Raw genomic sequence first — 27,732 nt, 5'->3', positions numbered from 1 at the left:
ACGCTTCTAGGGGTTGATTAATTTGATTTCTCCCGTAAAATGAGATGAATCATGTCCTAGATTCCTGACTACACTGACTAGATCTCCACTGACTGCAGAGGCAGCCGAGAGGAGATGCAGACATCTGTAATGTAGACCTCTACATTTTGTTACATACTTCCCACTCTTTGAGCCTGATATTGCAGAATTAATAGTCTCAAGCTCTGGATATACTATTGATCAAATTCCACAGCAGTTGCTTTTTCCCACTTTTGGAAACTGCTTTTAACATAGTACTGAACAGAATATCTTTCTAATAATTTTACCTTAAAGACAAAATTAAATTGGATCCTGAAATTTAAATAGTTTATTACAATTTTGTGTGGTTAATAGACCGGTTACTGTAATTTTAATTACGTAGACTTGATTTAAGTAAAGTAACATAGCTATTTGATTTGTATAATTAAAATTAGTAAATTGATGACCCAAAAAACTTTTGCACTCACTTCTGTGAATGAGCTGTAACTAGAGCAAGGAAACGAATTAATTTCCTTTAAAATATTTTCAGGAAAAGCTGAAAAAGTAATTTCTAACATTAATAGAGCACAAAAGCTGACAAAAATATGGTGGCTGGCTGAAAGTGCGTCAAATATCTAGAAAAAAAATCAATTTTTCCATTTCTGATGCTTTGACTCTACAATGAAAATTCATTTCAAACAGGAAGAACAGTGAAAAAGTAATGTATATTTTCTCCATAAGCAATAGTTTTAGAAATGAAGAAGGATAATAGAATCAGCAGTTACTGAAAAAAATCATATAACATATTTCTTTTGTCTGTTAGAGGAAATCTATTGCCAACACTAAATGCCTGCCCATTCCTAGTAATGAGACGTTCTCTGTTGCTGAAGTAAGCATACCAATAAGGATTTCATGCAGATACAAAACAGTGATCTTGGTGGAAGTCTAAAAATGCCTCTCAGAAGGAAAAAAACCACAAACCTATTTTATCTGATAATGACAAACACATTGTAATGACACAAGTATGGAGATCAAGAATTTGAAAGTTCTCACCCCCCTTGTCAGAGAAGCTCTATTCTTTTTCCCCTATCAAGTTCCTTCAAAATCAGAAGGAAAATGATGAGTCTTCAGCCCACTACAGCAATCACTGCTTTTCAGTAATGAAACAAGTGAAATGCTATTTTCTTCAGAAGCTTTTAAAACCCACAATTATTTTCATAAGACTGCCTGAGACTGGAGATGAATGTCTAATCGTCTTAGGTGATCTAGAGATGAAACTGAATATACTTACCAACTTCTAGATACTACTCTAATACAGCAGACTGCCAGATGTGAATTGCCTGGGCAAATTCCCTGTGGTAGACAAAAATCTCAGGGACTGTGAAAGGCTTCTGTAAAACTAACCATGGGAAATTAAAAATCTTCACTACATAGGATCACAACAGATCCCTGCTAGAAAAAAAGACAGTATCAGCTACCTCGATACCACTGTTGTTTTCTTTCTTGATTCCAGATCCCTTGGAGGACTTTCTGTAGATCCCAAGATGTATCTGTGCAGAAATGTTAGAAGTTCTGGAGATTGGGAAAGAAGTAGATTAATTGGGAACTGAAAGTTGGAAAACACGCATCACTCTTTTTGAAACATGTACAGAAACTGTCCCAGTTGTTCTTCTTGTGGGTCTCGAATGTGGGCACAGCCAGGAATTCCGCTAGGATTGTATCAGCCTCCAGCCCAGAGCCTGTTATCAGATACAGATGACCCCTGTCTCCAGAAATTTCAGAAGATTTACTATGTTGGTTGAAGCCTGTATGTTGATGATCTTCAGAAAAAAATCCACCCAGAATTTTTTTCTGGGAATTTCAATGGGTTCTCTCCCCACCGATTTTTAGCAGATGAAGCACAATCCCAGAAATAACTTGATTTGGGGGCCAATCCAGATTGCCTGCCTGGATGGGCAATCAGTGCAAAGCCTTTTCTCAGCTAGCGTACACTAGCTAAAATATTCTATGTATACTTGCATAAATGACAGTAAAATAGTCTTTTTACATATGTATATGAAAAGATTTTTTTTTAATTGTTACAGACAAGTTATTGTATTAAGCAAACTGCAGAGGCACCTCCAAGCAACCAGCCATGATAAGAAAATGTGCAATATTAGGTATACACACAGCCATTATTTCAAGCAAAGCTACAGGAACAGGAAAAGTTGGGGAAGACTCACAAAGACACGCAGGTCTGTGAATGTTTAAAAGAAGAAATGTAAAATTTTCCAGATTACTTACCTTGAAATAGCACCTTATTCCTAAAACAAGAACATGACTGAAAAAGCAAGAGTAATATTAAAAGCAGATTTGACTGAACCAACATGGGATTTAAATTTACAACCTAAACTCACCATTCTTCTCAACAGCCTTTATTCTGCTGATAATATAACTGTGGGCTTGCTTAGTCGTCCAGTTAACTGTTCCATTATTGCCATCAGCAGAGCTTAACAAAAAAGCTTTTCAGAATAAAACAAATGCAAAAAAAAATTAGTCAGATCAACAGACTTCCACAAACAAAGTATCAGATGGGATCAGATGCCCTCTAAACCAGGTTTTGGTTTTAGTCAGAGTTTAGGAACCTCAGGTTAAAAAAATGGTGGTGTTTGATTTGAATATATAAACATATAATAATCTTTCTGACAGTCACCTTTTTGACACTCATTTTTCCAAATAAGCTAAGTTTACACTAAATGCTTAAACCTCTGCAGACACTTCTGCTGACATAATTATACTGATAATAAAGATGATGAAGAGCATTCTCTGATAAATATATTTGCATTGGCAAAACCTCACATACAGGCAAAGACATACCTAAAGTTACTTTCACTGGCATAGTATACTTTGGCCAAAGTAGGGCAAGTAATATAACCAAGAGCACAGCTTTGCTTATATAAAGATGCTTTGCTTATATGAAGACACATGGGGCTGATTGCCTTGCCTTGCAGGCATAACCAATAATCAATTTGGAAAAAAGAACCAGTTAAAAATGGTTGTCTTCATCCCACGCAGCTAGAACACAGCCTGAAAACCACTGGATCAGTGCAGCTGAAGGTGCAAGGTTTAAATGGGGTGAGGAGCAAATGATTACAGGAGACAGAAAGCAGCTGTGGAGCTGACAGAAAGACTCCATTTCACCAGTAGCAGAACTGCCTGAGAAAGCTCCCTCCTCACCGCCCACTTTTTGTTCTTTTGTTCCCTTTCTTCTGTGATGAATAATAAATGTATCAGCTGTTTGTATAGTTACATGCCAACAGAAAGTGTAGAGGGAAAGAACTGCAATCAGATGCTAGGAAGGGGAAAGTGGCCATAATAAATAGTCTCTCTTTTGAAACAGTTCGGGAGCGAGAACTCAAGTCAAATCCCAGTTACAAGATGTTACTGGATTAGCATCTTAACTTCCTTGTAAAAATAGCAGTATCAGAAACAAACAAGTAGCGGTACTTGCATTCAGATACACCAGTTTGCAGGAAGAAACAAACACGTATTGGCAAACACTCAAAGTATACAAACATCATTCACACTAGAAGCTTAAACATCTGTGGAAACTTCTGCTGACATAGTTACACTGGTCAGCTATTACATTACTGATACCACATTCTCTGAACAGAATTTAGGAGGCCGAACAGATCTGGCTTAAGCAGTAGTCACAATACACAAATACTCAATCTATGCGTGTGAGTGAGGCATTTATTAATGATCATTTACTCAAAACACCTAAAATTAAATTGAGGATGAAATGTAATAAAAAACCCTACGTGCTCAAATTACCATACCAACAAAATAATGTTTCTAAATTATGAATTTCTGTTAAGTTTCTGTAGATTTTCAATATACACAAAGGATCTGATTGAACAAAAAGGTATTATTCACATCCACTGTTTTATATCTGTCTTGCAAGATGGACAATTTTCTCCCTGCTGAATTGATCTGCATACATTGCAAGTCTTAATATAATACCGTCCTAGGGATTATCCAACTTAGTACTGCATATGACCTTTAGTGTAAATTTTCTGTAATTCTTGGAACACTCAAGAAATTCCAAAAAGGTAAAATAAAGTTGTTCCAACATTTCAACAGGATGAGCTGGGCAATCAGAGACTTGTCAGCTACAAACCAGCACCAAGCAAAACAATTAATACAAGATTTGATTACTGAATTATTAAATTGAGAAAAGTATTATACTTATCACAGTCAACAAGGATTTAATGCATCTTTTCTGACAGTTTTGATGAGCCCACAAGTTTTTTCTGATAAAGATAGCAATAATGATGTTACCCTTAGATATACAGCATATCACCTAGCACTTTGAGAAACTAGATACAAAATCATTCTAGCATATTTAAATGGAATAAAAAAAGAAATACAGGTTCAAAGATGTATTTTTAAATACAAATGATCAGTAAGTGTCTTTGATTTGGGTTCACAAGTTGTGCTAGGTTTAGCTGTGGGGATTAAAGAGGTTACCTGTCCACCTCTCCACTCTACACTGCATTTCACAGGGGAACTGGAAAAGCAACCAGTGTGCCTGTTTTCAGATCCTAGAGTTTACAGTGTGACGTTTTAATATAAACATATATCACCATCTATTTGATTTCAAATGACAGGTGTGAAATGAAACAATTCAGGAGCACACTGCCCATCCAACAGCTTTCACCACAGGAATGGCAGTCTCAAGCAAGAGAAGAGAGCTACTGGATAATTTGTTAGCTTTCTAGTGGGCCTCACAAGGTTCTGGCACTGGCCTTATGCAATTTGACTTTATATATATATAAAACTGACCTGGATGTACAATATATACTGATACAATTTGCAGGTAAAAACAAAGGCAGGGAGATTGATAAATAATGGAGATGACATGCCACTAACACAGAACAGTCTGCGTTGCTTGGTAAAAAGGTGATCAGTAATGTGCACTTCAATAGAATAAAATGTAAATGCATACCCAGGAACAAAGGTGGCATGCCATACGTACACTACAGAGCACGTACTTCAGGGATGCTGAACTTTGATAAAAAACTAGGGACACACATCAGGTAGTAAGTGGTTGAACAGAAGCTTTCAGCAGAAGACTGGTTAGAACAGCTGATAGGTAAACGGCAATATCCAGGAGGAGCAGGGAGATTTTATTTTTGTCCTTGACACAAGATACAATCACTGTTCAAATGCTGCATCTAGTACTCACATAGAGCCTTCAAGAAGCATAGTGACAACATGAAGAAAGCTCCAGGAAGATCTGTGAATATGATAAAGGATGACAAAAGAGGCCTTATACTACAGAATGCAGAGATTCAAACGATGCATTTTATCAAAGAGACAGTTTAGAATTAATTTAATCAGCCTTGTGCTTCCACTGAAAAAAAATGTTAATAGTGTCAGGCTCTTCAGTTTGTTACACGTTGCCACAGTTGCTGGAGCACCCACCAGTGCTTATAACAGCAGGAACAACTCACAGCTCTGTGCCTGGGACTTGAACATGCCCAGGTGAAGTACATCTATAGTGTTTTTATTTTCTTTAATTATATTTTTCTTTAATTAGTCTTTTAATTTTATTTTCCTTCATCTTTTTTATTTAATATTTTTTCTTTAATTATATTTGCATTATTTTATAAATATAAATTATATTTCTATTATTTTATACTATTTTTCCTTTTCTTTAATTATATTTGCATAGGTTTTACGTCAAGGTTTTAAATATTAACTGGAGAATATTTAACAGAGAAGATATCCACAACAATTTCTGCCCATCTTGCAATCCAAAAAGGACCTAAGTATCATGGACCAACTTCACCTTCCCCATTCCTTTACTACAGTCTAACATCCACACACCATCCTGCACCCTCACCTATCCTCCTTATTGCTTCTTTGAAATAGGATCTCAAGCCCGTCTCTCCCACTACTACTGCAGCACACAGCTCCACCTCTCAAAACCCAGCACTTCCCCTCTCTCCCACCTCCACCTGGGACCCTGACCTAAGCACGTGCTCATTAACTTCATGCCACAGACCAGGACCTTGGGCCATGCCTTCACTACCCCTTACTCTCTTACCACACAAGCCCGCTCCAAAAAACTACCCTTGCACTCCTCCACCACACATCCCATCTGGCTCAGAGCCCTTCCTGCATCCTGAGCTAGAAGCACAGGTCCATACATGGCATGGATTTCTGACAGGCTGCTGGGAACCGCGGAGCAGAACAACCAGAAACTGACACCACCGACTTAAAACAAAACACCCGTCAAGCAACCATCTGCATCAAGGTGCTTAGCCCACAGCTCAAATCAGAGCTTGTACCCAGGCAGCTACTGAGGACCCACTGACATCTGCACAGAGATATTTACCCTATGGGTCACATCATCCACTAGCGGAGGCAGAAGTTGCACCACCACCTACTCTCCGTCCTTTTCCAACCTCCACACCCCTTCCTCTTACCGAATACGCAGTACATAAGCAACCATCACTGTAGAAATTTACTATGAATTAAAGTGGATTGTCTCAGTGGAAATTCATGTCGAGATTGGGTATTTCCTAGCACATAAGATCCTCTTCAACGACAGCTACTACCTAAGAAATAAGAATTAATTTGTGTTTGTTCTCCATTGTGGATTGCTCAGGTCCCTCTGCACTCCATTTATTATAACTGTGTAAAAAGTTCAAATCAAACCCAGAAATGTTTCTAAGCGCTATACTTATTCATCTTTTTTCAGTAGGTAATGGTTTTCTACCTGTTTCTGTGCTACCCATTGATTACTGTAACATCTGAATATTTCTCCAAGATCATTTGAGAAAAGTAACTGAATAAGGCATTTTGTCAGTCTCACTGTGAAACTTCGGCATCTGCATTCTTGGGAATGCCGCAAATTAAGTACTAGGAGAACAAAAACCTCATGCTTTATTAATAGTAACATTCACCCACCACCATTCTCCCTCCTACTGCAGGCCTGACAAGAGAACCAAACTAGATTTGCTTTTCCATGAAGGTGAGGAAAACATTGCTAGCTCCTGCGGTCCAGCCCCAAGCCCATGGTGTAACCAAGGGGTATGGTCAGGTCACCCTGTAAGCCTGCTATTCCAGGATGCCCCCTACATTTCTATCATCTCTTGATATGAATTACCAGAGTATCCTTGCAATTACATTCCAAATTTCTGAGGTGGCAATTGATTTAAAAGACTAAAGGAATTCAGAAAAGTCACAGATTTCAAAACGCTGAGATTTCTGTCTGATCACTAGATTGTTCTTTCTAACTTCTCATCTTCATGCCTTGGTCTGCCACTAAAAATAATCTACATTTAAAAGGCATTTTGGTGGTTTGTGTTGCAATTGTAACAACATTTAGACACAGTCTATGTTTATGTAAACAAATTTTTTTTTGGTATTACATAATGAGCGCCTTAACTATGCTGTTAACAAAACAATGTATACTTTCAACCTATGTAACATGTTCATGCTAATTCCAACACAGCAATACTTATCAGTGAATACTGAAATCCATACCTTCAGCTCTCCATCTGTAGCACCCTCTTTCATGCTGAAAACACTTCAGCGAGATAGTCATGTAAAAACTCTTCTCAGGTTAGAGCACTTCTTGGTTCTACTACTTTTTGCTACTACTTGCTTGAAAAGCAGTTCAGCTGATTAGGAGGGAAACTAATCGTTTCTTGGTTCTTCTCTTCTGTTTCTTTCAAATTTCTATGGAAGTAATCAAAACTAGCAACTCCCTCCTTTCCTCTAGAGCTCTGCCAAAAGAAGGCACTCTACACTGATAATGTCTGCTGTAAATTTAGCAATACCTATCCAAGAAGAGCCCCAAAGCTGGACCAAAATAGATATTCTTGTCTAGGTTTGAAATTCTTTCTTAGTTTGATTGGAAACAATCTTTCTTCTAAAGAAAGCGTTTTACTTTGGTGATTGTAACTCCTGAAGTACTTTAATGAACTTCTAACCAAACCTAAAAACATTAAGGAGCAAAAATAAGCCTCTCTTTACACACTAAAAGTTATGTCTAGACGATGAATTCCTGCTATAAAGCTGACATCTTATTGTCCGGCTTTAGGACCTCTAAATGTCTCCATGTAAGCTATACCATCTATAAATAATGTGCTTCTGTAATGAAAAGCATACTAATGGAATGGCTAGCTTTTCCCTCCTGTAATTACTTATTCAAGCAAGTACTCATTGACAATAGATTTTATTTATTGATCTGGGTCAGATTAGTACAAAGACGTGACAGGCAACATCTTCACAGGCAGAGATCTGGAGCCCTGTATGAAGAAAACCTGTTTCTTTGCCCTTATGGTTGCACCCACAAAAGAAAAAAGGGAGGTACACTACGGTATTGGTTTGAAAACACTATTATCATCCATGAAATGTTCTGCCTCCCTCTGAGGGGTGCAGCTCAGAAGCAGAGTGTTGCCCGTGGCACTTCTGCTGTGAACAGCAGGACGAGTGCAGGGATCCAGTTTAGTCTCCTGAATATCCATCCTAGCCCACGATTTCACAGTTGTTTTAAACTAGCATATGTTTACAGCGCTGCTGAAAGCGGGGATTCCCAGCACATTCTTGGCCACTTAGCACACACCAGTGTAAATGATCCTGTACCAGTCCTGGTCAGTAAATTGATTTCTGTGAACAATTATTGTTTGTGGGTGGACTAGTTTTCAGCCAGATGACCTAATTCACAGTATCACTGTACAAGTTATTCAGTGCCCACAACGGAAGCAGTGAAAAATGCCTAGCTGTGGAAGGGCAGGAGAATGTTTTCTAGCAGCAATGCAGCTTTATGGCAAATTAATGCGACCACATAATCACAGCTTCTGAAGCGAGAACTAATGAGCTCCTTCCCCATTTTGACCCCTTTATAGGGAAGGGGGAATATGACTCCATTGCTCTATGACTCCCTACTCCTGGGATAAAACAGGGGTTCCAGGGACAACACGGGCACTGACAACTAATTCTTCAAGTGTAGAAATACAGGGCAACAACCATAAAATGGGCACAGTCATTCAACCAACATTTTGATGACCACTCTCTGTAGAAGCAGAATATGGGGGCAATTCATTGCTCTGCCAAACTAATATGGCAGACATCTCTACTAGTTTAATCTAGTAAACTTCTACCATGTCTGTTACTGTGAATCTAGAGTCAAAGAACAACTACCTAGTTTGTATTAGAAACGCTTAACCCTAAATGTCACTTCTCAAAACAACATCCCATTTTTTCTAGCAGTGGAGAAACTGATCATTAGCTAGTGTTTAAGAGTCAGTACCTTCAATTTGAGTACTATATTAGCCATGTAGGAGCAAATGTTGGACTTCTGAAATCACTCTTACACCCTTAAAATTCTTAAATCTCCTGAAATCCCTGGATTTTGAGCTAATGTTTTGCCACGATGAGGGTAGGGAGGAATGGGAGGGGGACAACCCAGACTTCTGACAGCAGCCAGCCTCCTCCAAAAAGCCTTTAAGTATATGTTTCATACATCTTTAAGAAGTGCAAAAAGCATAAGTCAAGTTTCTTCTGTAGATCAAGTGCTACAACAGAAATGGGAAAAACTTAATCTCTATTAGTAGAGGAGAGCTCAAAGAAATCTATTTACAGATCTTGTGCTACTTTTCATGTTCCATTTTGTCCGTACGATGTCTTTTGCCTGGTTAAGTAATGCTTCAGTACTGTAGAGTCTACTTAAGAACAGGATTCAAAAGAAAGGACTTTCATGCAGGGCTGTGGCTCATCTCAGAGCCAGCAGATGAGGTTGGAAGTTCTTTCACATGGTCACAGTTGAGATTTCAAGCTCTGGGAAAGCAGGAAGATGCTACCATGAAAACAATGGGTTTTGTTGGTTTTTGTTTTTTGCTTAAGGGGGATGGGGGGAGGGGGGGAGCTCAGGTGAGCTCCTGGGACAGTTTGCATCATTCAACTTCTACGAGCTGTCTTGTACCTGAACTCAGACCAGAAACATGCTACGAAACTCCACCTTGATGAAGAATAAATTTTATGCAGATATGTCTTAAAAGAACTTAACTGAACTTAAGTTCATGCTTCCTTTTTTGCATCAGTCTCAAGCCATCTATTCTGCTGTTTTAACTAATGAAATCCAACTGAACCAAGCTTAAAAAGGTTTGAAGTGGAAAAGTTAACACTAAAAACCTTAAGACCTCTTCCCTTACCATGTAGCCTGGAAGAGACTTGTGGATTAAGCTCACAACTCAGCTTCTAGAAGCTCATTTCAGTTGAACTTTTTTAAACTTAATATCTTAGTTGATACTGAAAGCCTATCCTAAGACTGTCCTAGTTCTTTCTTGGTTGCTATCCCCAACTGGTCTTAGGAGAGGGAGGCAGAAGAGGCAGGAAGAATTTCCACATAAGGAGAAAGCAGTATCTTGCATCTAATAAACGCAAAGTTTTATCCTCACATTGAACAACTTAACACTTAGGTGCTAACTGCATCTTTAATATATCCAATGCCTCATGTCAATTCTGCTGTCAGTATCTTATGACAAGTATGGCCATATACTTAAAGAAGTATTAGAAGTGTACCTAGATATTATCTGAGAAGATACTGAGCAGATTGTTAGCTTTCAGATGACACACCACTGACCTCTCAAACCACAAAATAACCTAAAGAAATAGATTTCTTGCTGTTAACTTGCTCTTGGGGTAGCAATGGTCTCACAAAGGCTGCTATTAAGAGTTATCCATTTGAAGCATTTCACTGTGAAGAACCTTGTGGGTGTGAAACCTGCCTACTGCATGACAGCTATCATTTACATGCATTAGGGAGCAGGATTAAGACTTTTTCTGCAGTCTCAATTCTGACACAGCTGGATTAAGTGGTCAAGCCGGGAAATAACTGGGCGGCGGGGGGGGGGGGGGGGGTGGGTAGATACGAAAGATACCCCTGTACTCAAAATAGCCCAGCCCTCGGGGACGGGCACCAGCCCTGTCAGGTCGAGGGAGGGGAGGAGAGCAGCGGGTGCTGCCGCCCGGCCCGGCCCCTGGAGCGGAGCCGCCCCCGCCACCCAGCGACTCTCAGCCAGGCCTCGCTCCCGCGCCCTGCCGGCAAACCCGCTCCCACACTGCGAGGCCTCGGCCCCCGCCCCGGAGCGGCCGCCCCCGCCACAGCCGAGCTCCCTCAGCTCCGGGCCCCGCCAGACTCGGGGCGCCGCCGCGCTGGGAAGGGAGGGCTACGGCGGTCCTCCCCGCAGGGGGAGAGGCGAGGGACGTGCAGGCCGCCATCCCTGCGCCGCCTTCGGGGTGTCCTCAGCCGCGCCAGGAAGGCGCTGGAGCAGCGGGGGGGGGGGGGGGGGGGCAGGGGGATGCCGGGGCAGCTCGGACCCCGCACCGACGGGGGTGATGGAGTGGGGGGAAACGGGGGCACAGCGAGCTGCAGCCTGAGGGCAACGCGGGGAGAGAGCGGCACCGCCGGGAAGGGACACGAAGCCCGCAGGAGAGGGGGGGCACCGCGGCGCAGGCCGGCGGCTGCCGGCGAAGCCCGTGCCCGCTTGCCGCGGTGAAACGCCGCCGTGACCGACCTGTCAGCAGGAGGGTGGTGAGGGCGCCCCCGCTGTGCGGCCAGGGCCCCGCCGCGCAGTACTGCATCGCTCCCCGCTCTTCCGCCTGCTGCTGCTGCTGCTGCTGCCGCTGCCGCCGCCACCGCCGCCGCATCCTCCGTGCCGTGCCTTGCCGCCGCCTCGCCCCGCGGCGGCCGCAGCATCCTCCCCGCCCCGCCCCGCCGGCGGTCTCCAGGCAGCGCGGCTGCCCCGCAGGGCATGCCGGGAGGAGCCGTCCGCCGCACCCCGACCGCGGCGGCCATGTTGGGGGGAGCCGGGTGGGCGCGGGAGAGTTGAGCTGCCTGGTGTGGCGTTCTTAGGGAGCGGAGTCCGCAGGACCCGTTTCCCCTGAAGGCGGGGGCAGGCTGGCTTGTGGGCCCTGGCAGGGTCAGGTGCCTGCCCTGCCCTGCCCTGCCGGGGTTCGGCGCTGCCTCAGTGGAGAGGCGGGCGCAGCCTGTGCCGGGGCCCGGCCGGTCTGGCCTCAGGCCAGCGGTGCAAATGTGGCGGGAACGAAGTTGTGAAGCGAGGCGGTGTTGATGCGCCGGGTGGGGAAGGGAAGGCAGCGGTTGTGGCACCTTGCTACTTGCAGCACTGGTCCCTCCCTGGAAGCCAGGACACAAGCAGTAGGGCAGGGCAGGACAGCTCGCATGCTTGACTGGTGCACACGGGTGTGGTGTGCTCTTGGAAAACATCGTGGCTCAAGTCCTTGCAACATCAGTTTTCTGAACATCTTACCCCTTTTAAGTCTATATCCCTATTCTACATGTAAATCCGAAGTGGAGTTTTTTTTCAACGTTCAGCAGGTGCACCTGCAACTTGGCGGAGTTGTGAGTAGGGTGCCTGGAGGGGATGGTCAGGGATCCAAGCCCCAGCCTCCCGTGTGCATGGAGACTTGTCACTGCTCTTGCATTGCTGTCTTGCAGCTTTGTTGCCTCCATTAAAGGTTGTACCCGATTTCCTAAGTCAGGTCTGATCATTCCGACCTGTCTCATTTCACACTGGCTGCATTATGCTTTCTGGACTAATTACTGATTTTTGACTGCCATTTAATGTCTGTGGCATAGCCCAAAAGCTATGACAGTATTTGCTCCACTGTGGAAGCAAATCCTGCCGTGTACAAAGGAAGAATATTGTCAAATACAGTTCTTGGCAATGGTGATGCATTTTGTGGGTAGGTGTATGTATATGTCACATATAACCACTTAAGACACAGCGCTATGTAAATAGAGCATTTTCTTTTAGGGAGCTGCACTCAGCTTTTTATATGGTATATGTAAGAGTAGTCCCTGTACCAGAACTACATCTAGAACCACATCTAGAGCCATGCCTGCTTTTATGTATTATTTAGTAGGTTTGATTAACTCATTATTTAAACTTGCAATGACTTAGGGCAGTTATGCATGGGAGGGTAGATTTTTTTGACAAATACTTTGTAAATGTTTTGCTGTATAGGCTAGTATAGAAGTACATTTAAATAGGGACAAGACTTGGATGGAGAGTTTCTGTGAAATATTTGCTTGGAATTGCATAGAATGCAGTTGAAGATTTTTTTTGCCTTCCACAACTAAAGCCCCAGCTCAACAAATATATGTTTCTACTTTTATTTTCTCCTTCTGGTGGATTGTCATATTTGATACTTGCAAATTGCAGTAAGTCTTCCATTATCCATGGAAATGACCTTCCTTCCTTTGTTCTGCATACAGAATTTTGATTTCTCATGAAATTTCATAAGCATTTCCACTCTTGCGAGCCAAATGCATTTGCGAAAAATAATAAGAATTGCATGCTTATGAGGTTTGGAAGGAAGAAATATAATCTGGCTTACTCAAATTGTATTGACCCTATTGAACTCTTTATAAGCAGGGGAAAAAAAGACAACTGTAGAAGACTTTACCCTATCTGGCTTTAGTCTTGTTACAGCTCTATACTTCCATTAATCCATCTCCTGAAGGGGAACTTTACATAGTAAGAGGCTCTTCAGTATAGAAGTTCGGCCTGACATTAAGGTGCAAAATACTCTGGTGTTTTAGTCAGCCAGCTCATTATCCCAGATAAAGGATTTTTTTATTCTCTTTCCACTGACACTTTCGTTCAGAATATATTCACATTTTTAATTTGACTACATAGATATTTAAGAGCAGAAATCACACTCCTTCATTTACTCCTCTCTAGAAGTTCTCTTCTGTTTCATGGCACTTTATAATTTTGAGTAGGCCTACTTCCACTCTGAAGTTTTATGTGATTTTTGATTCATTCCCTTATGGAAGTGTAGAAAGCCATACAGGTGCAGCTGTGCCATAACAATCTCGGATAGCTATCTCATCCTGTGATGGTAATGTTTAGGCTAGCGAGTGAGAATACTGGTAGCTTTCCAACAATAATTTTTATGCTAGTGAAGTGTCTGATTTTTGTAAACATCTGTACTGTCAACAGCTTATTAATTACGATTTTCTTTCCAAGTAATATCGTGTTGAGATGTTACTCCTATAGACACTATAAAACTGTCAACATCAGTTTTTTTAATGTAGTAGCAGCCGCGTAGTAGTGTTTGGTGCTCTGCCAGCTCTGCATAGAAAGAAGGCTACGGTTATCTAAAACATGTTTGTGAGATACACTGCCTGAGAAGAAATGGTTATGTGTCATTGGTACGTAAAGAAGTGCCGCAAGGGCCTGCCTTGTCTCACTGCTTCCTTCATAGCAGCCCTTGCGCGTGGGTGAGTATCTATGTCTTTTTTGTTAGTCATATCTTGAGGCTGGGATTCCAAAGCATACAGCACTGACCCAGCCCTGCAAGACAGACTTTGACTTGCCTGAGAAACTTTGGGTAATGCTGTGCACTTCTTCAGAATTCTACCCTTACATTCATAAAACGAAGTGATATGGACAAAACAACTTGTTTAAATCAGCCACCAATGACTTGATATTGGTTAGAAATACTCCCTTTGTAAGTATTTCTTTCTCCTTGTACTGTAATTTAACAGACTGTCTGTAACAGAAATGAATGGAAAGGGATGCAGTGATGAAACGTTTTTCCAGAAATTGTTCTGTATTTTATATATAGTGCATTTGCTTTGGCGAGTAGAACAGCTGGCTTCTAACACTTACTACAATAGTTTTTAGCTAAAACTTTTAATTCCAGAGTATAAACCCCTCATTTTTTAGAGATGCAATAGTGACAATTACCGTTTCCCCATGCATTCTGCAGACTTGTTCAAAGGTGTATTTTGTTCTTCAGACACGTTTGGCAGTCGACTTCATGCAGAAGGAATACAACTTAATCCATTTGCCTCTGTCTTTTAGAGCACAGGTGCTTCCAGCTTGATCTGTATAGATACTGAATGCTTGCAAGTGTTCAGTGCTTCTGAAGGTCAGCCCACCTAAACAAAAGAAGGAAGCATAGTCTTTTTTTTTTCCTTCCTTCTTTTTTTAGGCACTCTTGTGGGGAAAATATTTGTATATCTGTATATAGCTTCTGGTGAGGTTAGCAACTAGTATACCAAATATTATGTAAGACATAAAAAGAACAACTACAATTCTTGTTCCAGTTTGCAAGTCCTGAGGAATTTATAACACCACCTTTCATTACATTCCAAGGATTCTTATTTCTTTTGTACTTCTGTCTTTCTAATGTTTACTGGAAGCCTTTTGGCATATTAATGTGGTAATTTGTGACTGCAGTATACTACTAGTTTTTATGCAGTGTTTAACTTCACGTTTTATATGCAGCGGTGCTACAAGACACTATATACAACAAAAAATTCTTCAAAAATTAGGGTTTTAAGAATTTTAATATTATGTGAAATGCACCCAACAGATGCTTATTGAAACAAAGCACATTATTCAAAATTAACTTCCAGACTTGAACAGAAATCGATTTTTACGAGCTGTGTTTTAGCTGATTTAGCCCATGTATTTTATCTTTTACTGGAATTTTAAATGGTTAAGAGGAGCTCAAAAGATTGAGTTATGTAATGTAGTAGTTTTCTCGAGAATTTGGCATATATTTCGGAAAATACCATGTGTTTGGAGAAAGAAGGTTATATATGTCCAAATATGGAAGTGATAAGTAAGAACAAATACAAAAAAGAACTTTGAAGAAGTAAGAAGTGCACCGTAAGTTAAAACAGCCCACAGGCCACTTCAGTTTGCTGAACCAGCACTTGTATAGCCAGTAGCCCTGTGTGTCAGTGACTTTGGCCTTATTATAGAGGTTGTAGTTTCGCGTGTCTGAGTAGTTCTTGTGGCTTTTCAGACATGCACTACCGCACCTGAAATAGTGGTTCTTGTCAACATTATAGGAGAGCTTTCACTCTCTTTATATGTACAAATGGCCCATGTTTGCCCCTCTCTCCCTCTTTAGGGCACTGTCGGGCAGCAGTGAGTGGAACAATATTGAGGTGTGCTTTTCTTTTATGAGAGACTTCCATTTCAAACATACTTGCTGCTGGGCGCTCACTGATGGCTTATACCTTAGTTTAAAAGAAAAAAGTATTGACTCTGATTTCCATCACAGAATTTTTTCTGTGGACAAAGCTTTTAGAGAACATGTTGGTTCAAAGAATTAATATTTCTATCTATGTTTCTAACTGCTATTCTAGAAAGATACAAAAATAGCTAGACAGTGGTAAGTTTGATTTTTCTCTCCTTGCTCTGTATTGGAAAAGGCTGCATCTTGTAGAATGACACAGAGAATAAATACTGTGCATATACTGATTTATCATGGGGGAAAAATAGTACCAGAACCATTATCTGAATCCCTTAAAATGTCTGTAGTATTCAGATTAGTAGGCTACTTAGTCCAGTATAAGTATCACTAAATGAATATTTTCCTCATCTTTCTGTGAGCTCTGCCGTTCCTAAATCTCTAGGTTTTAATTTGGCCTAATTTCTTGTAAGTTCTGCATAGAGAAGTTAGTCTGATGACTAAATTAGTTAAAAATTCTGAACTAATTCTTGTGTCTTCATTGTTCATCAATTCTTAAGTTATCTACAAAAATTCCTTGTTTCAGCCTTTTTTGTAATCCACATCAAGGCAAACCTCCCACACCTGGGAAGGTAAGAGTGGGTGTCTGTTCAAAAGCATATGTGAAATACAATTATCAGAGTTAATGGCTGAAAAATGAGAACTTCTAAATTCTGCTAACATGTGGCTGCCCAAAGCTATGCACCTTTTGTGGATAGTGTAACTAGGTAAGGTCCCCTGTACTTCAGAGGTCCTGCTTGTGGAAACGAGAATATTTATACTTTGAATTAACTTTTTCTTTTTAGCAGAGCATAGGCCCTGGAGTACAGCTGCATGATGATACACTCCCTGGATGCACAGAAGTAGCTCAAAAGGAATTATTAGAGAAAACAATGGGCTAGATGACCACATTGGCAAATGCAAGCTGAGTGAGGAAATCCTCGTCTCTGGCAATAAGATTTTTTAATTTATTTTTTTTTCTGTGCATTAATGTCCATCTCTTCTCTCTTGACCAAATAATTTATTACAAAATTTACTGGAAAGGGCTGACATTATCCTAGAACCAGGATTTGTAGCAAATGTAACTTAGCACCTGTGAAATGTGGTCTACATTGAATGTTGCACATTCTATTTAGTGGTTTCATGTGCATTGTCATACACAGGTGAGACCGCGTATGTCCATGACCTTAAATCCTTTATTATGTTTGATGCAATAAATCAGTGGTGCTTTGGAGAAGTAGTTTCCATGTCAAGATGGAGTCTATGAATAAATTGGGGGTTGGAACACAGCTAGCAGGAACTCTTGCAGGTGCCGGACCTTGGATGTCAGTATCGTGTTGGCCAGGTTATGCAACACACAGATCCAGCTTCATTATGAATTCTCAGCCTAAAGAAGCGGAAACATGGGCCAACACTGAACAAGGCGTAGTTCCTCATATGGGGGTAGTCAACACCCACAGCTTAAGGGAACAACTTTGAAAAAAGCAAGTTAATCGTACATCCTAGATGATGAATAAAGGAGGGTGTTGGATTTGTACCTGGAGTCAGTTATTGCCAAGAGTGTGGGAGTTGCAGAAACACCTCAAAGGAGCAGTGCAAAAGCTTATGACAGATGTGAGTGTTATGTGCAGATTTAAGAAAATGGTTTGATGAAAAATGGAACGTTTTCAGCCTGAAGGCATGAATTTTGAAAGTGATGCTAGGAAGAAGGGCCAAGGTTTTCACGGAACAAAGAACAAGTTTTCTTTCTGTTCCAGAACAAGCTTTGCTTGGAGGAACAGTGAAATACTTGTGTATTTTCTTTTAAATAAGTATCATGCTCTCCAGTGTGTTTGTGTGAGGTATTACCTTATGTGGAGAGAGCCAGGTCGAAAGTGGCTGTTTAAGGGTTGCAGTTAAGAAAGACTAAAAAAATAAAGAGCATGCCACAGTACAATAATCAGGTTTGCAGCAAGGAGGACATGGAGGCTGGAAGGGTGGAATGCAGCTGTAGTTTCAGGATTGTTGAATGTGGTTCTGTGTAAACTGAGATCCAAAGGCGTGCCATATCTAAATATATCTGAACTAGTTTTGAGTAGTGTGGAGTTCATATCCAGGATCTTAGGCTAGTTTTGTGGCCTGTATAGATGTGTTTTTGTGAGATGTATATTGACTAAGAGCAGCAAACATTAAAATTTGTTGCCCAGAAAATAAGTACCAAGGAAGCCAGATGTGTTTAGTTTTCAGGAGAAATGCCACATATAAACAAGATTGTGCTCAGGTGACTCTGTTGTTTAACAGCCATGTCTTCGCACATGGAGCGCTTACGTCTTTTGGCAAGTAAACCATATTTTGTTTAGGAGAAGCTAATCCTCTATCACTGTGTTGTGTGTTGTCTGACTGGCAAAGTAAATAACTAGCAGTTGCCAAACCTCTCAGCTTATGTAATACCACAGATCATGAGGGGAAAAATGTAACATAAAGAGTTATTGAAATGCAGGGTTTCATCTGGAGAGGTGGAGGAGCAGCCAGCTAAATGCAGGTGATCAGAGAAACTAGAAACGAATCTGGGAAGGAACAGCCTACATAGGTCTTGTCCTTTAATACTCTCCTTGACATCAGTAGGAATTGAGAATTTAGCACCCTGGAAAATTAGATCATTTCAAATTTGGCGGCCCAAAGAGTTAATGCATTAGCCTTTTTCTGGGCATTCATGTTTCAAGATTTTCACTTACCAATCTTGGACAGGTTGTTTGCTTTCTCTGGGTAACATTTTCCTATCTGATGATAGTAAATCATGTGAATGCTAAAGTATCCAAGGTAGATGAAGGACATAGTTATTGCAGCAGACTGCAAATAGTGCTTTTATCTAGTGAATGAAGGTGGGCATGACCACCGTGAACTGGGAATGCTGTTAAATCTAGGCCTATAATAATAGGGAGGAGGAGAAAGAAGGGGTGATATGGAAGTCAAATGTCCTGTGATCCTCACATTTATAAGGGTTTTGTGCAGGACTGAAAATTTGGCAAAGCTTTTCTTAATAGCTAGATTTCTGGATCTGTTCCTTTCCATACATGCTGCTGGCATGTTCTGTTTCAGATCTGTAGGACTCAAAATTCATCTTTTCAGCTTCTTCTGCAATAGGAGAAGGAAGGTGTTTTCTGACTCTTCTAGGTTTGCCCTTGTAATTGTCACATGGAAATAAGCTACAGCTTCCTGGCAGCCCACTGTTTTTGCCTTCATACTCGTGCAAAGGTTTTCGATTATGCGAACCCATATTATTACACATCATCTTTCTGGATTTTTTAATGCAAAAAGCTGAGTATTGTAAATTCTTACAACATCAGGTTAATAAATCTGACCACTAAACATCATTAGTACCTAACAGTCCCGGTTTCACAAGTATTGTCATGTAATATTTCCAAATAAGATCTATAATGGATTCCTCCAGTTTTTATAAGAATTCTTTTAAGCATTTTCATATTATTTTCCAGTAGACCCTAGCTGTCTTTTGATTTGAAGTAATTTGCAACAGATTGAACTTAAGCACAGCATTATTACAGATTTTTAAGTGAAATTGTGGTTGTGATCTGTCATTTCCATAGTTTTTGCGTTGCTAGCAAATCTGGATTTTAAATGAGGTTGAGTTTCATTGTTCTAAAGTGTTGTTCTGCACAATGAAAACCTTGATCTGTGCCATTTTCTCCTGCAAAACAAATTCTATGCCAAACACAGACCATAGATATAAAGCTCCTTCATTTAATAATATAGGTTGGTTTTGCTGCCATTCTGAATGTTTTGCATGTTTTAACTGTAGAGTAAGACCTCCATTACCCACAGCAACTCTGAATTATTTTGAAGATTTGTTTTAAATCTTTGTTTAGCACATGCACATCTTCCTCTCCCATCTGATTAGAACTTTCACCTTTAAATCTCTCAGTTGCTTCTCTTCAAATATTTAAAACTCAACCTTAATTTATGCATAAAATTTTAGTACAGAAAGGTTCAAAATAATATTCCAATTTTTAATTATGGGTTCCTTGTCAATCTCTTCCTTCTTTAACTCTGCAAGATAGTGTATGTACTGTATTTCCTTAAATGTATTAAAGGTACCCTGCTGTCCTCAACATGTTCCTGCAGAAATGGCTTTGCTCTTTTGTGTACAGATTTGCAAAAAGTGCAGAACAATATTTAGACACCTCTGCTTGTCTGTGTGCAATCTCTCATGTTCTTTCTTGCCACTACTGTGCTTTCATTTTAAAGGAACATCTTCGCTTTTGTCTGTGTGTTTCTCTGATTTGTGGTATAGTAATGCTGTCCACTGGAGGGAAATCAACACAGTGCTATAAAACTTAATCCATTCTAGCTATATTCTACCATGTGATGAATTCTTACAATGTTTCTGAGTTTAAATCTTGCTTCTGTGTTACTGGCTGAGTACCCAGCCTAGGGCAGGCAACGCAACCAGAGTCTGCGTAATAAGCGCCTCAGCGCAGAGTCTGGGCTGGACCATGCTGATCATCTTCAGTATGCCCTACAGGTCAGTGTTACAGACATGCACATACCTGGTAGTGTTCGACCCTTCACAGTTACTTGGTCGTAGTCAGGACATGATTCGGGGTGTCTCCCTCTCACCATGCTTCAGAGGCCAGCTCAGATGACTTTAACTGGCGATAGCATACCTGCCTCTGGTTTGCAAAAATCCAAAGACAGAGGAGAGAAGCAGGAGCTGCTTTTATTCCTCTAGAAAATGTTTCCCGGACCACAGTCTGACACCCTAGCCTGCCTTTCCTGTCTGTGAATGACCATTCCCTCCAGGCTGCTTTTAAAAGCTTGGGGTTTTTTTTCCCTTGCTCTTGGTCCTCCTCTCCCTTCCTCCTTCTCTTAGAGGTAGCCAAACCATCTTGCCACATCAAGATTTCACAGCGAGATTGGAGTCTCTCGGGCTTGTCATTGTGCTGTCATCTTGAGAAGAGGAGAGACCTTTTGTCAGCACTGTTCTAGCTCTGACCTTTTAATGAATGCCTGCAGCAAGTAGGCAATTGCTAAAAGATTCTGGCAAGCAATACAACAGGCTGGCCCTGCATGGTTCTTTGCAGGGTGTGTGTTGCAGAGAAATGGGATGCTGTTCAGACTAGAAGAGCTGTGTCAGGGAAGTTACAGTTGCCATCCCTGCAAGTGAAGGATGTGATGCATGAAGCATGTCCAGATCTGCAATGTGAACTCTCAAGGGGCACTTAGCGTTTGTGTTTAAAGGACAATAGGTCACTGTGAACAGCTTTTCTCTACCTTACAGGAGTCTGTCTAGTCATAGTAGGAATTTACTCTGGTTTACTGGAAATGTCCTACTGGATAATTCATCACCAAAAATTAGAGGACATCTTCTGTTTTTCTTCAGTGACTACTGATGTACATCAAATGGTAGTGTCTGCCAGCCTCTGCTGTGTGACAGGAAGTACCGTACCCTGAGCTGTTTATTTCTTGACACCAAAAAAAGCTATATATTTTTCTTAGAAGTGATATATGATTGTAGAGGGAACTGAATATTGCATATATATGTTCTTCAGGTTAGATTGTACCCTTCAATATTGCACAGACGAAAGGGGAGGACTCCTGAGGTGAGACAAGTTATGACTCTCTAGCACGTGAGGAAGGATTACAGGTGTGAGAATACCAGCTGGAAGCAGTACATCCTGGGTAGGGGAAGGCAGGTGGGAATGCGTAGAGGGCAGAAGATAAAAAATGGGTGAGGAAAACTGACCACGTTACAAAATTCAGCTTTGAAACTTCTGTACAAGAACAGCATTTCCATAAATATATTTGTTTTGTAACTATGCACAGGTGTCGTGGTTTAACCCCAGCCGGCAGCTAAGCACCACGCAGCCGCTCGCTCACTGCCCCCCCACCCCTGGGATGGGGGAGAGAATCAGGAAAAAAAAACTCGTGAGTTGAGATAAAGACAGTTTAATAGGACAGAAAGGAATGAAAAACAATGATAATGATAATAATAATAATATGACAATAGCAATACTAAAAGAATTAAACTATACAAAGCAAGTGGTGCACAATGCAATTGCTCACCACTCATTGACCGATGCCCAGTTAGTTCCCGAGCTGCGATCCCCCCTCCCAGTTAACTCCCCCCAGTTTATATACTGGGCATGATGTCATATGGTATGGAATAGCTCTTTGGCCAGTTTGGGTCAGCTGTCCTGATGGTGTCCCCTCCCAACTTCTTGTGCCCCTCCAGCCTTCTTGCTGGCTGGGCACGAGAAGCTGAAAAATCCTTGACTTAGTATAAACACTACTTAGCAACAACTAAAAACATCAGAGTGTTATCAACATCATTCTCACACTAAATCCAAAACACAGCACTATACCAGCTACTAGGAAGAAAATTAACTCTGTCCTAGCCGAAACCAGGACAACAGGGCAACCTTTTTTGGTAGGGACACTCTTTTAAGATAATGTAGTTTGGCTGCAGGAAGAGGGAGTTTTATGCCCATAATGATGGCAGGAGGGGTTAGTGTCCAAGTTTTGAGGGTTAGCCTGACTTACTTGTATCTTTCATCCTTTCTATGATACACTCCCTTTCTGTATATTGTTGTGAATACACACTGTCACTCTGATTATTTAGGCCTAAAGGAGTGAACTAAGTGAAGAAAAGTCTCAGGCACCTTGTATATGCCAAGACAAAAGTGTTTATTTACAGTACTGAAGGTGACAGTTCTGTTTATCTTTAGGCTAAAAGGTTTTGAGCAGCAGACAGACAATAACTTTGCCAATAAAATAATGAGCTGTACACAACCTGTGGAATATTCTGGAGCTCAAGGAAAGCAGTGATTGGAAAACTGTTTCTTTCACTTGTGTTTTACAAGTTAGTAAATGGAATCCTAAAAATAAGTGTAAACAGAGTAGATACTCTGAAGCAGATCAGTCATTTCTGCAACCCAGGATTTTGCTACCTATTGTTGTAGTAACATGTATGTTAAAAAGTACAGAGAAGAGTCCTCACACAGTATATGAAGATAGAGCAGCGAGGTATCTAATGATGTGACTTGTATAAAGTTGCAGTACATTGTAGGGGTCCAAACAGAGAGTAGAACTGAAGTATTTTAAACTCCAGTCCAGTTACAAAGAAGGGACTTTGTACACTGAAGATTTCTTTTTGCCATAGGGCAGGGGAACACTCCTGCCTTCCTTGTTTTTTAAAGTTGTTGGATCCTTGCCAGCCTTCTCCATCATGCGGGTTTTGGGGCAGTGTCATATACAGAAGATTTTTGGTGAGGTTTTTTCAGTAAGGTATGAGAGCTTAATTTGAAACTACAAGCTTAGTTAGAATACAAGAAGATAAATTTTTATTTTATTCTGAATACACTATTTTATATACACAATTTAAAAATATGCACAATTTGACCACTTCAAATTGTCTCTCTGAAGAACAAATTTGAATGTTTTCCCTGTAAAAGTAACATTCCATTTTAAGTATGTACCATCCCCTGAGTTGTAATTATTGCCACCAGGCAAACTAACGATTCAGCTCCTTGAGTTTAATTAGAGGTTTGTTGATAAGCTTTTTGGGGGGGGGGGGGAGAGGGAGGATAGTTTGTATTTTTGGAAGGAAGGGAAAGGCAGGGAGTTATTTTGCTTTTACAAGGAATAAATGTCCTATATTATATGAACTAAAGACATATATGTTCTCAGCAAAGTGTCAGAACAAAGACAAAATCTCTGCACGAGGGAGCTTACTGTGTAGGAGGACCTTTATGTAGCAGATCAGCTGCATTAAGCTAGAAATTACAGTATTTAATTCACTGTGAAGTTCTAATGTGAGCCTGTCACACAGGCAGTGTAGAAAGCTGTGTGCAGAAGTTCTTGTTGTTTGGTTCAGGAATACTCAAAACCAACTTCTCTTGGGCAAAAAAATATTCCTAGAAGGATGTATGTAGAATAATGATATGTATGGTAGTGGTATGTTTTGGGAAGGAGACAGTGGAAGTTTGCTGCAGGGAGTAGGAAGTGACTTTGCATTACCAATGCCAGAATGGAGTTAGATTGGAAGTGCCAATGCAATTGAATATAGGATCAAAAGAAAAATCGGAGATATCAGAAAGAATAGGATAAGCAAAACTGGAAATATTTGGTTGCTAGGATGGCGGAAGCTAGTGAGGTGATTCATAGTTTGTAAGAGGGAACGCTTTTGTGGAAAGGGTTTGTAGCAACTGTGGGAGTACCAAGTAGGAATTAGAAAAAGCAACAGAGGAGGTAGCGGTAGCTTAGGAACTTCAGAAGAAAGACTGTCAGAGCTCAGTCAGAAGTTTCAACCACAGGGAGAAATGACTTGCTTATTTTTCAAGGACATAGTGTAAAGGGGGAATCAACAGGACTTGGCAAAATACCTAGAGTGGTGGGAGAGAAGAATGACTACAAAATGATAGATGTGGTGTTGTGACAAACAAGAGGATGTTGGAGCTGTAAAAGCACGGAAAAGTACTTTTGAATGGGGACAACTGCTGTGAGATTATAAACGTAGTCAGGTGGTAAGTATAGTTGAACAGAGCTGAATAGTCCCATTGGAATTGCCAGACCGAAGATCCTGATTTAGGTAGGTGTTACATAGCAAATTATGGCTCTTAGTTGGCATTTCTGTGCCTTTTTCTCTTGTTTATGCTTTGGACCTACATACAAAGAACCTTTAATGATCATGTAACAAAAGTGTTTGGCTTGTATAGGCCAAGAGCATAGTTTTTGTACAAGCAGAAAGTATAGCAAATTTGCATCAGTATGACAAGACAGGCCCTAGCTTGCAGTAAGAGCTCACATGCTCAAATTACTATTCAGTAGTAGTAACACCTCACTTCAAGTGTTGATAGTGTGACTGCCACAGTATAGCTGAGCTTTGTCTTAAAGCTTTAAATATTGGGATGGGACCATTCACAGGATACAGTGGATTCTCTGATTCACAGACTTCTATAATTACTAAAGAAACAAAACCAAGGAAGGTATGCTTGGTTTTACTTCAGCTGACTACCTTGAAGTAACCATTATTCATGAGAATATTTAGTATTTTTACCAGAGATGAAATACTTTGTATCACCGCTTCCCTTTTAATGTCCATAACTTGAACTGTCGTGAAACAGTTTAGCAAAGCTTTGGCTTTATGAGTTCATATCAAGAAGAAGAACTTAAATTATATTCCAAAATGAGATTCTTTAGAACAGTCTTGAGCAGTGTGCTGCTAGCAAAGTTGTCCTTTGATTTTAAAATGCCACTAAATCTTGAATCGATATTTGTTTGAAAGCCTGTTTTTTGTTTTTTCCTCTACCTTTATTTATGAGGAATTATGTTGTTTTGTAACTATTTAGTGAGTAAAATCATGCTTAGACATGAGCTAAAGCTGCTGAAACTGAACTTAAGTCCTGCCTGCCCCTTTTCTCCTCCTTCACCCATTCAAAAAATAATGAAGAGGTCTAATCTTTCTCAATGGTGCAGTTACATTATTATAAAATTACAAAGCCTAGCAAGCTCCAAAATGAATTTTGTCTCTTTTGAGTAGCCCTGTAGATGACCGCTATATATCCACAAAGGGGTTTTTGCACTGTTCCTACTGAAATTCAAATGCAACTTAAAATATTTCCAGCCCTTGACCAAGATTTTGCACATCATTAAGTGAGCAAGTGAGTCCTTCTTGGCAATCATCACACATGCTTCTTTTTTCTGAAAGAATAGTAAACACTTGTTCTCTCTCTGCATGGCTGAATTTCACAACAAAGAAACAAAAAGTTCTCTCTCTCAATCTCTCTTACTCAGTATTAGCTGCAAGTTGTGTAGGACACTGCACAGCCTTGGTCAGCTTGTTGGGGAAAAAAATAATTTTTCTCCCTGTCATTGTGTAGCTTAAGTTGTATTGGAAAGGCAGGATATTAATTGCATAGCTGTATAAATCATTAATAACAGACTATTGGAGTTGAGTATTTTCTATATTACAACAGTCATCCATTATTATTTCTAACAGGCTGTTTCCTCACCCAAACATAAATGTCAGAATACTGAATGCCATTTACAGGAGCTCTTGGAGTTACTCTAGCAGTACTTTCGGAGTCCTTAACAGAATTTTAGGTTATTGGTGCCACTCCAATATTGTCTAAGTTAATAAGCATTTAAGTATCTTTTAGGAATGCCGAAGCCAGATCTTAAGCATGTTTAACTGAAACTTGAACAGCTCAGTTGAGTGGCTTTTTGTGTTTCACAGCAGCTTTACAGTCTGTGATGAGAAAAATGGTTGTTTTCTCAAAAAGCGGGGTCAGTGCACAACAAGAAGTAGATGCACACTGGAATCTCCTCTCAGCTTCTGTGAAGACAGACTGCAAGTAGTAAAGCATAATCTTGTAACTAAATCACACAAGTGATGTGTTATAAGAGATCTTATATTTCTCTGCCATTCTTTGGGGAAAAAGAAAAGATGGGATTTTGTCCAGGCCATCTAAATAAAAATTTTCCAAGTTAGATGCTTACTGATGAGTCTGTAGATTCATGTCTAGTCAAAAGGTTGTCTTTTTGCATAATCTCAGCTGGCTAAATTTTATGTCTCTATGCTCCTTTTCTAATAAATGAAGAGAGAGAGGCAGATCGTACCAGGCTGAGATAGGTCTCTTGAGATAAGTGAGATGAATGCCTTGCTGATGATGCTTATCTGTCTTTCCATAAGGTCTCTGGCAGTTAAATGGCTAAACTTAAGTGAAATGAATGTCTTGAACAATGAAAACCTTCTTGAACAAGTATCTAAAAATAAAAGTGATAGATAATTTACATTCTTAAACTTACACCAACAGATCAGTTTTACTACTGCTTGCTTTTACCATAGTATATAGGAACTCTAGGTATGCATAAGGTGCTTGAGGCTGTATAATCACAGAACAAAAAGCCAGTCCTTACTCCAAGAGTTTACACCCTAAGTATGAAACAAGATGACAGAAGAATGCAGAAACACAGAAGGATTAAAAGGAGCAGTGAGAGCACCTGGGTCAGTAGTAGTCACAACCCATCAACAACCCAGTAATCGTGGTCAAGTTTTACAGACATCATAGCAAAACAGCTTTACAGAGGGAACTGGAGGTTAGATAGGATTGTAACTGAGGATGTTTCAGAGGAGTGCCTCTGAGGGGAAAGAGGCATGGAGACATATGTTTGGAAAGCATGTACATGGCCGCTCTAAACTGATGGGCAGTTTAGACCTTGGTTTAGAGCAGGGTCACCTAGAGCAGGTGTCCAGTTCTGTTTCGAGTATATGAAAGGATAGAGACTTCAGCCTCTGTGGCCAACCTGTTCCAGTATTTGACCACCCTCACAGTCAAAAAGTGTTTTCTTATATTTAAGTGGAATTTCTTGTATTTGAATTTGTGCTCATTGCTTTTTATCCTGTTACTGGGTACCACTGAAAAGAGCCTGGCTCCATCTTCTTTACACCCTCCCATCCAATATTTATACACACTGAGAAGATCCCCCTGAGCTTTCTCTTCTCCAGGCTGAACAGACCCAGGTCTCCCAGCCTCTCCTCATATGACAGATGCTCCAATCCCTCAGTCACCTTTGTGGCCCTTCACTGGAATTGCTCCAGTTTGTCCATGTTAATCTTGCACTGGGGAGCTCAGAACTCGACTCAGCACTCCAGATGCGTCTCACCAGTGCTGAGTAGAGGGGAAG

The 27,732-nt window shown here is 40.6% G+C and overlaps 1 protein-coding gene across 2 annotated transcripts in view; it reads right to left on the bottom strand.

The window, feature by feature from the left end:
- Positions 1–11,668, bottom strand: part of SGCE (sarcoglycan epsilon) — a 32,090-nt gene extending 20,422 nt beyond the window's left edge. The window contains exons 1-2 of one of the 2 annotated variants that reach the window (XM_050891699.1): positions 11,571–11,668; positions 2,394–2,498 (exon numbers count right to left, since the gene is read on the bottom strand). In XM_050891699.1, coding sequence (XP_050747656.1) covers positions 2,394–2,498; positions 11,571–11,637 — 172 coding nt within the window. In that variant the 5' untranslated portion in view covers positions 11,638–11,668. The remainder of the gene's footprint in view (positions 1–2,393; positions 2,499–11,570) is intronic. The other variant, XM_050891700.1, reaches the window with a different exon arrangement.
- Between the last annotated feature and the right edge of the window lie 16,064 nt (positions 11,669–27,732).

This window comes from Gymnogyps californianus, chromosome 2, assembly GCF_018139145.2.
Source record: "Gymnogyps californianus isolate 813 chromosome 2, ASM1813914v2, whole genome shotgun sequence".
In the NCBI taxonomy this organism is placed as follows: domain Eukaryota; kingdom Metazoa; phylum Chordata; class Aves; order Accipitriformes; family Cathartidae; genus Gymnogyps; species Gymnogyps californianus.
This window is presented reverse-complemented; position numbering and strand designations above follow the sequence as displayed.